Here is a 17,099-nt window from a genome sequence, read left to right on the forward strand (position 1 = left end):
AGAAAGTCCAGTCTTCCATAGTTCGAATCCCGCTCAGGAATAGTCCACATGAAATATTTGTTTTTACTTTTAAATTTTATTTTTACCTCAAAACTGTTGAATGCAGGTGAAAGAAATATTTTTAACACAGACAAATGCCTTTAAACCATCAACAATGACTGCCTGTTTACGCAATCCAGATTGTCAGGTTTAAATTTAAGTTTGACATACAATCTGGATTCTGCCACTTGACGGTCAAGTGGTTATGGCTACGGACTCACATTCAGAAGGTCATGGGTTCGAATCCCGCTCAGGAATAGTCCATATTAAATATATGTTTTTACTTTTACATTTTATTTTTACCTTGAAACTGTTCAATGCAGGGAAAATAATTTTTTTTTAACACAGACAAGTACAATAAATGACAAATTGGTGACATGGGGGATTTGATACATTTTCTATTCTTTTAAACCATCAAGACTGACTTCCTGTTTACGCAATCCAGATTGTTAGGTTTAAATTTAAGTTTGACATGCATTCCGGATTCCGCCACTGGTGACATGGGGGGGGGCTTTTGATTCCTTTTTGATGCATTTAATGACCTTCAAATTGCAAATTAGATCTAGGTTGTACGACAGCACACAGTTCTGCTCCCTCCCCCCATCCACATACCTAAGAGAAACAGGTTTTTAGGACCATGCAGTCCTGGCCTACAAGAAAGACTTTTCTCCAGTGTGTCTGTGTTTTGTGGCACCACTGGCTGTCTTCAACATTCTGATTGCCTTTTTTGAATTGGGAAAATTGTCTTTTTACAGATGAAGGCTTCTCATCATTCTCTTCTTCAACAATTAATAGTTTATTAGTCTACTTATGCATAAGTATCATGTGGAGAGGATGGTCTGGCTGCAAATCCATGTACTGGCATATCCTCATCATAGGAGAAATCTGAGAAGATGAACTCTGATTCCACAACAAAAGAATCGTCTTCACTGCTCCCAGAGTCCACATCGAGGATTATTTGAAATAGAGCTAAGGGTTTCAGAGGAGTGTGAGTCTTGCTGATATTGGGATGTTTGTCTTTTTGACTTGAAGATGTGTCTATGTTTATAAGTCATAAACATGCACTATATGACCAAAAGTATCGGCTCACCCATCCAAATGATCAGAATCAGGAGTCCTAATCACTTGGTTTGACCACAGGTGTATAAAATCACTCCTCAGACATGCAGACTGTTTTTAGAAACATCAGTGAAAGCATGTTTTGCTCTCAGGATCTCAGTGAATTCCAGTGTTGAACTGTCATAGGATGCCACCTGAGCAACAAATCCAGTCTTGAAATGTCCTAAATATTCCACAGTCAACTGTCAGTTCTATCAGAACAAAATGGAAGAATTTGGAACAACTCAGCCAGGATGCTGAAAGTCTAAAGAGGTCATAGACTTTCTGCAGTCAGTTGCTGCAGAGCTGCAACCTTCATATGACCTTCAGATCAGCATGAGTACAGTACACAGAGAGCTTCATGGAACGAGTTTCCATGGCAGCAGCTGCAGCCACACATCAACAAGTACAATGTAAAGCGTGGATGCAGTGGTGTAAAGCACGCCGTCACTGGACTCTAGAGCAGTGGAGACGTCTTCTCTGGAGGGAGGAATCACACTTTTCTATCTGGAAATCTGATGGACCCGTCTGGGTTTGGAGGTTGCAGGAGAACGGGACGTTTCAGACTGCATTGGTGGAGGAGGAATGATGGTGTGGGCTTGTTTTTCAGACCCCTTAGTTCCAGTGAAAGGAACTTTCAATGCTTCAGGAGGCTAAAACATTTTGGACAATGCTCCCAACCTTAGTGGGAACAGTTTGGAGCGGGCTCTTCCTCTTCCAACATTTTTGTGCACCAGAGCACAAAGCAAGGTCCATAAAGACATGGAGGACAGAGTCCTGAACTGAACCCCATAGAACACCTTTGAGATGAATTAGAGCAGAGACTGAGAGCCAGACCTTCTCCACCAACATCAGTGTGACCTGACCAATGAGCTTTTGGAAGAATGATCCAGAGTTCTTATAAATACTCTCCTCAACCTTGTGGACAGCCTTCCCAGAAGAGTTGAAGCTGCAATAGCACCAAAAGGTGGAGCAACATCATATTGAACTCTGGGTTAGGAATGAGATGGAACTTTAGTTCAAATGTGAGTAAAAGCAGGAAAGCCAATACTTGTCCACATGCATCAGGTAACTCCAACCCCCACACAACCTGTTAGTTCAAATACACATTAGGTACTACATGCTGCATTAACATATACATGGGCAAGTTAATGGCTCATCAGTGACCCACCATGACACAACAATGGGCTCTCGGATTAGAGGGGGGGGGGAACTCTTCCCTGCGCAAATTTGCGCAGGCTTAGGAATTCTAGTGTTAAGGAATAAAGCTGTGTCATCTGACAGCTGACTCAAGATAATTTCTTTGCCTACAATTGAAATGCCACAAATATTACTGGATTTTATTTATCTACACAATACTTGTGCAACCATTAGAAAAATGTACACAGACAGGGCCTGCTTGCCTTATTCCCCCTTGAAGAAAAAATCTGGGAGTACCTTTACTCAACTTATCAGTGCTATGTCTTTTTGCGTAAAGCGTTCTAACTGCATTAGCATTTCTTTGTCATCGACACACTGGATCATAACACAGACAGTCGGCGTCTGCACGAACTGGGGGAGCTCCTGAAGCTAGCTGATCACTGCTAGCTTGATCCGTTAGCAGTGTGTGTTTGTGTTAGCCTGGGGGCGGGGCTGGCAGCAAAGACTCTTCCTGGTCTACGACACACGGTGAGGACCGCTCCTATTCGTGGGTATGGGCAGCTGCAGAGATCGCAGGTTTCTTCAAGAATACTCAGAAATGCGTGAATGGATCACAACTACCTAAAGAAAACAAATAAACAAAGCCTGAAGACTAAAACTACCAAGATCCAACCCCAAACTAAAATAACAAAACTCAGCAGTGTAAGACTGCTGAGGACAAAGAGGAGAAAAAGAACTAAAATAAATACATAAAAGAAAAATAAAATAGCATTTTTTTCATTATCTTATCCTGCACAACATTGGTGAATGGCTGCTCAGAGCTGCACTGAGAGGACCCTGTTTGGCACAGAACAGAACAGCACAGAACAGCTTTTATTTTGAATATGTATATATATATATATATATATATATATATATATATATATATATAAAATTTACTAGCTTCTGTCAAACGTTAAACACACATTTTTTCAGAGACGCCTAATTCTTTTTATACTTTTGCTTTTGTTTGTTACCAAAAAATAGACATAATGGTTATTTATTATTAAAAAAAACAAAGTCATCCAAATACAAATTTCTTTAAAACTAAAGTAAAGTATGCTTCTCCTTCTAGGTTTTGATCCGTTTCTGTTGCAGGTTGCCGACCCCTGGTATACGTCAGGGGTCGGCAACCTGCAACCTTTGACTTTGAATCCTTGTGTGGTTGCTGTCAAAACCTTAAGTGAAGGTCAGAGTCACTAGTTTGCATTTTTATGTTTTTATTTTTAGACCCATAGGCTGCGAAAACTCTTCATTTGTTTCTGTTTTTAATGTTGGGACGTTTGTAATAGGTTTTTAGAAGAATCGCAGATCGCTTTTGGAAGTCCAGCAGATTATCTGATGAAATCAGACATCAGCAGATGAATCAATACAGAAAACGGCTCCGCTAAAACCTCAAAGATCCTCTAAAGGTCGAAGGTCACTGAAACAAACAAACATGGCAGGGGTGAGGAGCGACAGCAGCTGATTGCTGACGTCATGGCTGCAAATGTTCCTCTCGCGCTAAAACTTCACGCGCTCCACCTGTGGAGCTGGCTCAAACACGTGATTCAACGCGGAAGCGGAAACGACTTTCCAACAGCTGAGCAGCCCCGGAGATCGTCTATAAACAAGATGTCCCACTCCAAAAACAAAACTTGCAAACGTTTGTACAATTAATTTCATGCAATAAAATACTAAAAATAATTTAAATTAAAATATTTTTGATACACTTTGACACGTTCAGTGTATTCAATTTGAGATTTGATTTATTCCTATTTTGTTGCCTAAAACATTTTAACAGCAGAAAAAGGCTGTAATTACTTAATTATGTTTTATCTTAGAAAGAAAACACAAATGAAATTCTGTGTGGTCATTTTAATACTATGATAATGTTTTATCCCGTTTTTAGTGCTAGCTACATATTTAAACTAGATTGTGAACATTTACCACTGCCTAAATCAATGTTCAATATTTGTTAAGCTTTGCTGCTGTAAGCAAAGAACAAACAGAAGCAAGCAACACTGACCCTGCACCAAACAGCAGAGAAACCAGGGAGATCGGGGTGTACAGTGGGAGACCTCACTCTTACCAGCTCAAAAAATAGTTAAAAGAAGAAGATCAAAGAGAAAATTGTGGTTTTCCTTTTTATGTTGGCTTTGAATCTAAAATCTGTCAAACAAAGACTGTTCTTCCAGATGAGATCCATGTGAACTTGATTGCACACCGGGTGCAGAAGTGCAAAGCATCTTCTGCATAACAGAGCCGGAAACATCTGTTAGTGTGCAGATCATTTAAGCTGCACTCTCAAAACCTTCATTCAGTTCGTCATCACGTGCACACCCCTGGTCCTGGAGACGAAATAGAGGTCCATGAAAACCAAGAAAGATTCAAATTTCCTCAACAACCATAACCATTTCCTACCAATGCATGTGGAAAGACATGCATTGGCAAATCACAAATCGTTTATCTCCTTACTCCTCACTTACTCCAACAACCTACTCCTTGTCCATGAACCTTCTCTTTAGTCCTCCGTATAGTTCCATCCTCAGCATCCTGAAACCTGGATCAGATGCAATATTTCAGGATATTTTTTTCATTTTTTAAGTTTTGTTTCTTTTATTTATTCATAATTTGGTGTTGTGCTTTCTATTTATTTATTTTTTAATGTGTGTTAATTGAAAGTCGCTCACCAACGCATTTTTAATTTATAACTCTCACTAAGTCTGTGTAGTTTTATGGTCGTGTTTCAGTTCCTCCTGCTGTCGGCAGAGAACTGTACACTCCAGAGTCTTAAAAAGCGTCAAAGTGAGATGTCTCGCGCCTCGCGCTCCCTGAAGGCAGCAGCTAACAGCGCGAGCTAATCCGGCTAGCAGCTGTGATGGCGGAGCTGCAGGCCTCCTCGAGCCAGCCGGGGCTGAAGGCTGACGGCCTGGCCGATGTCATTCAGAGGGCCCGGCAGGTAACAACCGCACCGCCGCTCAGCGTGCAGCCGTTCCGAGCCGAGCTGGGCTGTTTGGACCGAACCGAAGCACTTTTCCTGGGTTTGGCCGTGTTGTTGAGCTCGTGCTCCGAACTTCTGCAACACTCACGCGCGCGCACACTTTCACACACTTAGCATGCTAACTAGCTCTGAAAGCAGCTGGGAGTTGGACTTTAGACCGGTTCGGTCCGGTTTGGTCCACTTTCTCGGTGCTGACACGGCGTGGGGGGTAGTTTTGGGGGAGTTTGTGGAGCTGTCAGCCCGAGGGGAGCTCAGGGGGAGCACAGGAGGGGGGGAGAAGTTTGGCCACACGTGTCACTCAGGCAGCGGAGGACCTGTTGGGTCTGCGGGGTGGAAACTGCCCCCCCAGCGGGACCCGGGTCCCCGCCTGGACCGGGACTCCATGAGCTGCTGCCTGACCGGGGGGGTCGCACTGAGCTCCGGCAGTAAAGTCGGGGCTGCAGCCCCCCTCCCTCCCGTCATAGACCGCTGTTTACTGTAAGTTGGTAGAAAGTAGGCTGGAGTTATGCAACAGTCTGAGAGCCACTTCCAGGCGGCGGGGGTGTGCCTGTGCACCGGGCTGATCGATTCACCTGATTTCCTCATGGATCAGTTCAGCCTGACTTGGCTCAGCCGGACCCCCACCCGGTCCAGGGCCCCTCAGGGGACATGTGGGTCCACCCTGGAGCTGTGAGAGCTGTCAGCTGCAGAGTCATGTCAGCCTGAGACCAAAGTTTCCTGCAGGAGAGAAAAGTTCAAGACGAAACAAGTCACCAAGTTAAGGCGGTGGCACGCCACAGTCTTCCCTTCAGTCTTTACCCCGAAAACTTCCCAGATGAGTCCGATGTAATGCTGCCACAAACGATTATTCTAATAGTCGACTAATCACTGATTACTTTTGTGATTAGTCCACTAATCGGGTCATGTGCAAACTGGATGTAAAACACAGATCTTAACCATCATTAGCTTTAAACTAACTAAAAACTAGATACATAGCATTACCTGTGATAATGTTGGTGTGAATGCTGTAAGCTGAATTTGGGTGATGAAGATGATAGCTGAAATCGCAGAATCTGATAGCTAAAAACGCTAAAGCTAATAGCCAGCTAAAATATTAGCTAAATGCCAAATTAGCCCCCCCAAAAACATGTCCAAACAGCTAGCATGTAGCGGAAAAAATAGCTAAACTTCAAAATGGCTAAAAAGGCTAAAATAGCAAAAACAGCTAGCATGTAACTATTAGCCTAACTCCAAAACAGCCTAAAAAACTCAAAACAAAAAAGCCTAAATTAGCCAAAACAGCTAGCATGTAGCTGAAATATTAGCTAAACACCAAAATGGCCTAAAAATCTTAGTAAATGCCAAAATAGTCCAAAAAGCTAGCAGAATGCCAATTTTTAAAACTTTCAAACCGTAGCTTTTTAACATAATTATGAATAATAAAAAGGCAGGAATATTATTCTAGAATAAATCAACTTAAGCATTAAATAACTTTCAATATTTTACTCTCCATAAAAATATATTTTGTCTAAATTATACAAGTTAGAAATGAGCGCAAGATAACATCGGGTCATTAATAACAATAAAATGATCCGGAGGGCCGGAAATTATTATTTTGGATGTCCGGATCCGGCCCCCGGGCCTTGACTTTGACACTTGCCGTACATTCTCAGCTCCCTTACAGTGACATCTTGAGCGGTGAAAAGGTTCTTTTCTCAGGTTCTGCTGGACGTTGCTGCTCCGTTGTTCCTGTCTGAGCTCTGAATCCCTGAAGAGAACCAGCCGAGGTTTACAGGCTGAAGCTGATGCTTGCATTCCAGCGGTGAACATGGATGTTTCTCTGAGTTATGAGATGATCCAGGAAGGTTAGGTCAAAGGCCTGCCCCGCTTTGGCTTAGATATGAGAGTTGAAGGGTTTGGACCCACGCTCAGATGGTTTTCTAAGGAGCACCCAGGCTAACTCCAGCTACAAACACTCATTTGATTTAGTTCCCTTGACAAGCAGCGACGAGAGGAGACACAGGACGTTTAGCTGTCCACAGTTACATTTGCCAGGTGTTAAAGGTTTGTCAGGCGTCTGGGGTACCAGGATGCTACCTCCTACACCCTGGTATGTTGTTTCGAAGGCCTATCAGGGATGTGGAGGGTGCTAACATGTTTTTTTTCTGTTTCCTAATGTATAGTTGTTTTTTTTTTCTTTCCAGAAAGGAGCAAATAGTTTTAAAATTGATGCAAAATGCAGTCCAGCTGTGACAAAGATTCACGGATGACGTTAGCATACTTAGAAAGTTCATCAAGGAATTGTTGACATTTGTTTACTCAGTTGCTATCATTCACCTATGAGCATCTTACTTTGTTTTGCAGCATTTTTTACATATTTTCTGTCCATTCCATTGTAAAATCCAGTAAAGGATTGTGTGTAACACTTAAACTTGTTAAAGAGCTGAAGTGTTTTGTACAGATTTGAGGCCACTTCCTTCTCATTGCTCAGACTGACAGAAACCAGAACAGTTTGAGGCCTTCAGCGATGGCCTTAATCCAGCAGAGCTGCCGGGTTTCCAGCTCTCTGTGCCGCTGATTACCTGGATCAGGTGTGTTCAGTCTCAGAATGGGACACCTGAGTCAGCAGAAAGCAGTGAAGAGATGACTAGAACTCGGGCAGACCTTCTTCAGTTAGTAAGAAAACATCATCAGAAACTGTAAATATCATTTTAAAGCCGCCTTCAAAATAAGAGCTCATCTGGGAACTTTAAAGGCTAACACTTAGCTTAGCCAGATTCAGATAATAGAAGCTTACGTCATTCTACTTTTATTTTGAATTTGTTTTTTTCTGTTCAAGTTACAGATACATACTGCTAAAGATGGGAACAAAACACGTAAACAACAAATAAGTGATCAGGCTGACAAGCATCCACGTGGTTAACAGTGCTTCCTGGATCTTTATCTGTCTTTTGGTTTACAAAACAAAAATAATATTTTCATATTGAAGCAGCTTCATCCAGAGCCTGTATCTCCAGGTCCAGTGGATCCACAGCTGCACTGTTGTCCAAAAATCAAGAGGGCTGCATCACAACATCTGAATGTTTCCTTTAACAATTGCAGTGTCCTCTAAGCCTCATCACGCTTCTATCAAATGTCTGCTGTAGACCCGTAGAAGGACCTAAGAAACTGTAGTTTCAGACTTTTTCTCCAGTGTGGGAGCGATTAAAGTCTTAAGTGTAAGATGCAGAACTCGCCTGTAGTCCATTTGGACCTCACTGAATTATTTCTATTTTTGTTGCAATGTTCTGTTGAAAAATAAAACGGTTTTAGAGGCCCTGTTGCATTGTGGGAGGAAAGTAGGATTGAATTAGCATAATTTTGCTACCATAATTAAAGTTGTCCAATAATGTTTCTCTGTCTTCCATAAACACCAGCATTGAGAACACTCAGTTCCAGTCATCACCATTTGTCATCTTTGGAAGACGATCGTGTTTGCTCCACAAAGAAATGGATCGTCCACCTGTCATGTTGTCTTAACATTCGGGGTGTAACGGATCACGGATAATCCATGATCACTAGCTGTTCGGCCCACACATGTACAGCGGATCACCCGGCCGCTGCTGCGTATCTCTCGCGCGCATGATTAATGTAATCTGTTCACAGTAAATGCAGTTGGCGTCAAATTCATATTCTGTACAGTCTTTATTTTAACAAGCAAGAAAGTTGTTCCTTGACGGTTAAAGTCTCTTAACATAACGCTCCGGTCATGTGTGGGAGGAGCTTCTGTCAAAAACTTTTATCAAACTCGTCATGGAGAACGCGGATACTGAAAGATTTTATTTGTTAAGGAGCTGAATAAAAGCATCGGTGCACGTTTCCATGTCTGGATCCAGATCTCCCCGTGAGGAGCAGCAGCTGTCCTGCAGTCTCTGCTCCTGCCACAGAGACGTACTGTCAGGGTAAGGCAGTACGGCAAGCCAAAAGGATCTAAAATCACCAGGAAAAGCGGGCATTGCTGTGTAGTACAGACTCACGGTTTGGATCATTTTTCGGATTGGCAAAAAAAAAAAAAAAAATTTGCAGGAAAAAACAAGAAGATAAAAGCTTAAAATTACTTTTTTTGGAAAATCTTCAAAACATACATTTAATAAAACATGTAAATTACTTCACACACACAATAGGCTATTTATATATGTAACATCAAAACATTTGTTCATTGAAGCCTGTGTATTAAAACCAAACATCCTTAAACTTTGAACACAAACAAAATGCTAAAACATGTAGTTTCTGATGAAGCCCAATGAGGCAAATTTTCTTGAGATATTTGACTAAATGAATAAAATTGAGTTGAATTGATTACATTTAAATGTCTTGACACCAAATCTACAAAAACTGAGAGAAAAGAATGCTCAAAAATATTGTTGAAAATACCAAATCCATCTGCAGTACCCCTTAAAATACACATTTTCTCGTCCCAGCCAACAGTTAAAATTAAACTTAAAATTATTTTTTGGTATTTGTTTTACTGAAACTAACTCTGAGAACATTTAAATATTTAAAATAATAATTGTTATCCATAAACAAGGCACTACCATACCCACTTTTCCTGGTGATTTTTTTTTGACTCCTTTTGCTTGCCGTACTATTGTCCCATGACAGCACGTCCCCAATGGAGCAGCGCCTCTCTCCTGTGCAGGACAGCTACTGCTTCTAGCTGGGAGATTCTCTGAACCCAGAATGGAGACGTGAACCAATGCTTATTCAGATCTTAAAATTAAATAAGCCAGATATTTCCCTGTCAGCGTCCTCCATGATGAAGTTTTGACAGAAGCTCCTCCCACACGCAGTGTGAGCTTCAAGTTCTCACACTTTTGGATAAATGTCGAGCAGTTATTTTAGCACTTGTTAAAACAAAGACGATTTATATGAAATTGTCACGAATCCCATTTGATTTAAATTATGCAAGCGCGAGATGTGCCCGTGGGATGGGGTGGGGTGGGGGGTGAAGTTTGGGGTGGTCTGCGGTACACGTGTGTGATCTAAGTGTTCCCTGTTGTCTTTCAGTTATGGTTATGCAGTTTTTGTCCAAAAATGAAAAAAAAAATCCGAATCAGCATCAGAATGAAGTGGAGCAGAGACCATGGGCCGCTGAGTGTAGTTTGTTCACTACTACACGTTTTTTTCATCTGCTGTTGATTCACAGCAGTTTGAATAAAAAATATACTCAGAAACACAGTTTTAATCTTAATTTTCTTTATAAATGTGTCCTCATAATCAGAAAAATGCTACAAGAACTGGTTAAAAACACCTAAAACTTGATTTTTGTTGGAGTGGGTCTTTAACACAAACTCTTTCCAGTTATATTGAACTGTGTGAAACTCCTTCAGTACTTTACATTATTCTTGGACACGTCTCAGTGGATAAGCTCTTCTATCACCGTAGTGTTAAATAAGGATTTGATAGGAGTTTATTGATTTTCATTAGATTTTGCTTGAATACATTTAAGAAACAAAAAGAGTTATTTGAACTTCCTCCTCATCACTTGAACTGGATTGGAACGGAGTTCAGTGACCCTCTGACGCAGATGCTGTGAAACATGCGAGGCTGCTGCCGGCTGCAGAGGAGCCTTATAAGGCAGGCGTTAGGACGAAGAGTTTCTGCAGACGGTTCTGTGTTCTGTTTGAGTGTCACCAGCAAACCCATGTTCACTCTGAGCCGAGCAGGCACCGAGAAACTGCTCTACCAGCTCTAGTACTTAAAAGACCCAGCAATGGTTTCTGTTTGTTGTTGTGCATCAGTCTGAACTCTGAAGGGATGCTGATGATCAGAGAACGTGTCTTCGTCCCTTCAAAAGTTGCAGGTTGACTGAAACATTCCCTTTAACTTGATCAGAACCGATTGAGGATTTTTGTGGTTTTGATTTAAGGAGAACACAGTTCTTGACTTTAAACCTGAGGAGCTTACATGCTGTCTTTATGGAATCTATACTATCTGTACTATAGAGTACATACGCTCACTGCTAGCACCTTAGCATTCTACCTCACGATACGATACGCGATACATGGTTCACGATATTGATAATATCGCGATCCTGTGACATCACAAAGGTTTGACTGAGTGGGTTTTAATGTGAGGAAAAGTTTGTTTTAATGCAGAGGGCATGGTCTCACCCCAATTTGTGTGTAACTAACTTGTACAATATATTTTGTGCATAAGTCCAAAAATTATGGAATTTAAAAAAAATAGAATGTACACATGCACAAATTAAAATTACAACAGCCTGAAATTAACTACATGCACAAATCTTTGAAAATTACACACAAATATCTTGTTATTCACACACACAAAACCACTAATCTGATGTGAGGCTCTTCACGTCTCAGATACATTTGTGAAAATGTGATGCCTTTAAATGCTGCTAGAATGCTGGATCATCAGTGTCTTTTCAGACGCTATGAACTTTGATTGTGAATATTATCTAGTGCAGGGGTCTGCAACCTTCAACATCTAAAGAGCCAATCGGGTCGGTTTCTCACCAACCACAGCTCAGCGGGAGTCACAAAGTCTTTGTATTCATGTTGTTTTTACCATCATGATAAATATCAATTAATTATTGTTATTTGTACATGAATAACATGTAAATATATGAGAAAAATTAAATTTTTCTAAATTTAAAATAAGTCACAACTTTTGATGTGACTTCCTTTCAAAATAAAAGACAGGATCATCTCAATGCAGCAAAGGTTTTTGTTGGTAGTTTAATGTCAACGGTAATAAATAAAAAAAACTGTATACAGTTCATTTTATAGTTTTTGGTTGAAATTCATAAACTTAGATATGTAGAAATAATTCAGAGCTTAGTGATGACCTTTGTAGTATTTTACAGACCAAATGGCACAATTCAAACCCTTGAAACAGTCCACTGTCTAATCCAGCCTGTGTGAATTCTGGTTGTGCTTACTGACCTCGAGTTCAGTGTGACACGGCGCTCCGTTGAAATGTTTTAGAACGACTATGAAGTTGCAACGTTTGATGGATCGTTGAAGCATTGTGGTTACCGTAGTCAGGAGACTGGTGGAGTGATATGTACTATTCTTTAAATGTTTATGAATTAGTTTAATCAAGTTTGACTCTTTTGTTTCAATTAATGTGCCTCGTAGTCAGAAAAATAGGCTACTTTTTAAAATGAAAAACAATTCAATTTTCTTCCATCAGATAGCATGATGTGCAAAAAATATTGTATTTGGCCCATTTAGATTCTGGCCCTTTTAGCGAAAAAGCTTGAGCACGTCTGACCTAGCGAAACTTGACATTTTCCCACTTTCTTAAACAGATATGCCCTGATAATTAATATAAAAAAGTCTGTTTTCCAAACACTCAACACTAAAGTTTACCTATTCTCATCGCTCCTTCGCGGCTGAGCTTTCCCTGCAGTGCCTTTGCCACAGAACTCTTACCCAAGCAGGAGGCGTGAGGTCCTCTTCGACACCCAAAGCGACTGATAAGAAAACTCAACTGTCCCAGCATTCTAGCAGCATTTAAACACATCACTCAGACAAATCTGGAATATGTGAAGAGTCTCACCTCAGATTTGTGTGTAAATGTGGTTTCTGGTGTTTTTAAAGAAGGACTTTAGTGGCTTTAAAATAGTTTCTCTTGTCTGGGACAATGTAGTGCGGCAATATGTTAAGTGACCAAAAACCACTCGGTGCATATAAACCTTTGCTGCTTCTGTGGTGGGCTGCACGGTGGCGCAGTGGTTAGCGCTCTTGCCTCACAGCGAGAAGGCCCCGGTTTGAATCCCGGCTGGGATCTCCCCGCTTTCACCGGGGACTCCGGCTTCCTCCCACCGTCCAAAAACATGCTTCATAGGTTCATTGGTGACTCTAAATTGCCCCTAGGTGTGAATGTAAGAGTGAATGTGTGTGTGATTGAGGCCCTGCGACAGACTGGAGACCTGTTCAGGGTGTTTTCCCCCACCTTCGCCCGGGATAGGCTCCAGCACCCCCGCGACCCCGAAAGGGACACAGCGGTCAGGAAAGTGGATGGATGCTTCTGTGGTTAGATACAGTCTTATATCTTATATATTTTAAATAATTAAATAAGTTTAATAATTCCAGATTTTTTTTACATTCTCTTTAAAAGTTAAATTTGAATCAAAGAGAACACCAAGATTTTGGGTGTTAAGACACAAGTTTTTTTTACCAGTCAGAGACTGGCACCATAATTCTAGAAAGGATTGCAGCAGCATAATCTTTTGTTTTTGCGTGAACATAAAGAACTGTCATCTGCATATGACGGTATTTTAACATTTGGGCATACATCTGGCAAGTTGTTCACATAAAGGCTAAAGAGCAGGAGTCCCCCAAGATCGAGCCTTGGGGGACTCCTGCTGAGCAGGATAGAAAAGATCTTCGAGCATCACCTTGTTGTACCGTTTGTGTTCTGTCCATAAGATATGAATTGATCCAGTCAAGAGCACTTTCTGAAAAATTACATTGAGTAATTTTTGCTAGAAGGACGTCATGGTTAATTGCATCAAAGGCACGTTTAAGGTCGAGGAAGACTGCACCTACATGGTCATCCTGGTTGAGATGATGCTTAACATTTTCCTGATTAAAGCATGTGGCAGTATCGGTGGAGTAATGCTTCCTAAAACCAAACTGCATTGAATGGTGAGGAGTTGAGCCATTGTTGAGATGTGAAACAATGTGTTGCCACCCATTTTTCCGTTACTTTTGAAATGCTTGGTAAAATATTTGCGTGCCTGAAGTTTTCTGGTTTTGTTCTGCTTTTTATACAAGAATAACTCTAGCAATTTTCCATGTTTTTGGAGCCACATTGTTGTTAATAGATAGGTTGATTAGTTCTGCAATTGGACTTGCAAAGGCATATTTGTGGTTTTTAAGAAAAAGACCCAATTTATCTATAGCTTTTGAGCTCTTAAGGACTTTTATTATTTTTAGCCCATTAGGTACTGATATTTCTGGTTGTGGTTGCACTTGTGGGAGGAGCTACCATTAAAGGTTTTTGCCTCATTGTGGAAGACATCGTATTTAGAAAACCGGAGACATGCATACGTTCATAAAACCAGAGACTTCCAGTATAGTGAGGTTAACAGTCTACTGTAGGATCTGCGTCTGAATGATGGCGCTTTCAGCGGTACTTCTTCCTCTCTGACAGTTTGACATCTGGTCGTCATGCATTAGTCTACTATGAATATACAATTATTTTTATTATTTATTTATTTATTATTATTTATTTATTTTATCATTTTTATTATTAAATACAAATATTTTTATTATTGTCTTGATAAAAATAACAAAAATGTCACAAAGTTTAGGATAGCAATCAGTTTGTCCTCCATGTTGTATTAATTTATGGGTGAATGAAATGATGTACACTGCCATACTGCATAGGTGGCAGTATGCACTGTGAGCAGTCATCTTTGTTCGGACCTGATTTGTTGACGAGTTTGTGAACTCTAGAGAAGTCGGGTGTGTCGGACCAGAGATCTACAACCTTAAACAATAAAAGGCCTCTGCAGGCCTGTTTCTTACTGACAAACAACCCAAGGATGAGCTGTAAAGCAAGTTGTTAATGTTACTATCAACAAACACCTAATGAACTCCAATGAAAACTTCAAAGAACTCTAGTCAAAAATGGTATTTCTATTGTTTTACCTTCAGTCTACAGACTCTTTCCTAAAAACCTGAACAATGTGCAGACGTTTCCATCCAGAAATCTAAACTTTCATAGAACATCGATTTAGGATTAACTGTTCAATTGATTTCAAGTTTTTATTTATCTTTGCCTAAATTGGAGTTCCAGCTCACAAAACTCACAAAAACACGACTTAATAACATTAGAAAACTTTAGAGAAATCTCTATTTAAATTAAGATAGAAATTATTATCAAATCAATCCAAATAAAATATTTCTAAATTATATGTCCATCTTCAGTCCTTCAAAAGTCTGGACACGGTCCAGGTCCTGCTGAGAGATGAAACCTGCATATGCATCCAGATCCTCACCAGAAGGAATGGACATATTGCAGTGGTTTTGGATTGAAGGAAGCAGAGTTTACCAGCACCAGCGCAGGACATTGCAGTCCAGATCATGACCAACTGTGAAGATTTCACTCTGGACCTCCAGAAGGTTCTGTTCCTCACCAGTCTTGGACCTTAATTCTCAAATAAAAGACATACTTTATTTAATCAAAAAACAGGTTCTTGGACCTCTGGACAGTAGTCCAGTCCTTCCTCCTCCTTGGTCCAGTTGATACGTTTCCTTCATTGGTCCAGGCTCAGAAGTGTTTTGACCCGAGGAACTCGACAGTTGTAGTCCATCTGGTGAATCCATCTGAATGTGATGGTTTTTGAAGCAGTTTCTCCACCTCATTGCACTCTTTCTGGATCTCTTCAGGCTCTTGAATCTGACCTTTTAATAGCCCACAGTCGTCTCGTTTGCTGCTGCATCTTCTCCTGATCTTGTCCTTCCATCAGACTTTCTGTTGGTTTGATTGGACACAGTGTTCTGTGAACAGCCAGCCTATGGAGCTAAATCGGGGCCAATAATATTTGAAACCCAAATAAATTAAACTGAAAAGAATATTAGTGTTTGGTCAAAGAATATAAATGTCCAAAACTATTTGCTATTCAAAAATAAACTTAGTTATTTTCAGTAACAAATGTTCTGTTTTTTAGGTTTCACAACCACAAATTTCAGTTTCAAATCTTTTTTTCACTTTCAACTCTTTTTTTTTTTGGTCATTTACGAATCTGAAAGTTTCAGTTAAAAAGCTTTTGGCTCTGTTGTTGCGTGTTTGGGTCGGGCTAACACTAGGACCAATCAAATTCAGTGAGGGTGGTAACTTCAGTCCTGGTGCGTTCACTGACTGTGAGAACTGTAATAATTACGATCAGAAAATGTCTGTTTAGTCTGTACTATCATAGTCTGAAGTTGAACCAAGACGGGTGTAAAAAGCAGAGTTTTATCGCGTACAGACCACGCGTCCAAATAACCGTTCTAACCAACGCAAGGTCCAGCAGCTATCCACATCCAGGAGGAGAAAGGAGACTCGCACGGGGCCGATTGATTCTGTGGAGGTCCTCCTCAGCCTGGTACCCCAAAACACACTGCAGTCAGAACGGATCAGTGAGTCTCGCTACCGGGCCGGAAAAGCGCCATATGTGAAATGTGTATTGGTCCTACGCAGTTTTAACATAGTATTCTGTAGGTTTAATAAGGACGACCCACCACAGAGATATTTTATTCCAGCATAAGGACGTCTTCTACGCCTGTATTTTACTCAATAAGATGGCACTTTGAACAGGCTAGAACGGCGTTTTGGACGGGTGGTTTATACACGATAAAACTCTGCCTTTTACACCCGTCTTGGGACAACTTCAGACTATGATAGTACAGACTAAACAGACATTTTCTGACCGTATCAGAGTCAGTGAACGCATCAGAAAAAAGATTTGAAACTGAAAAATAAGTTTTAAAATTGAAATTTTGAGCTTTGAGACCGAACAAACAAAACATTTGAAACGGAAAATAACTAACTTTATTTTTGAATAGCGAAAAGTTTTGGACATTTATATATATTTTTTTGGACCAAACACTAACATTCTTTTCAATTTAATTTATTTTGGTTTCAAATGTTATTATTCCCGATTTAGCTCCATACCAACCTCCGTAGCCATGAATTTTAAGCCTTGTTTCCAGTGAGCAGTCTGGTTCTGTACGGTCCAGTTCAATCCGGTATTTTGAGCGTTTCCATTACTAAATGGTTCCGTTAAACAGTTTCGACCCATACCTCTTGTGGACCCCCATCA

At 40.6% G+C, this 17,099-nt stretch overlaps 1 protein-coding gene across 5 annotated transcripts in view; it reads left to right on the forward strand.

The window, feature by feature from the left end:
• Positions 1 to 4,778: 4,778 nt before the first annotated feature.
• Positions 4,779 to 17,099, forward strand: part of LOC112136356 (far upstream element-binding protein 3) — a gene marked incomplete in the record, with an annotated part of 43,099 nt that continues 30,778 nt past the window's right edge. For 2 of the 5 annotated variants that reach the window (XM_036214708.1, XM_024258002.2), the window contains 1 exon segment: positions 4,780 to 5,257. In XM_036214708.1, the coding sequence (XP_036070601.1) occupies positions 5,177 to 5,257 (81 nt within the window). 5 annotated transcript variants of the gene reach the window in all.

Source organism: Oryzias melastigma, linkage group LG13, assembly GCF_002922805.2.
Source record: "Oryzias melastigma strain HK-1 linkage group LG13, ASM292280v2, whole genome shotgun sequence".
In the NCBI taxonomy this organism is placed as follows: domain Eukaryota; kingdom Metazoa; phylum Chordata; class Actinopteri; order Beloniformes; family Adrianichthyidae; genus Oryzias; species Oryzias melastigma.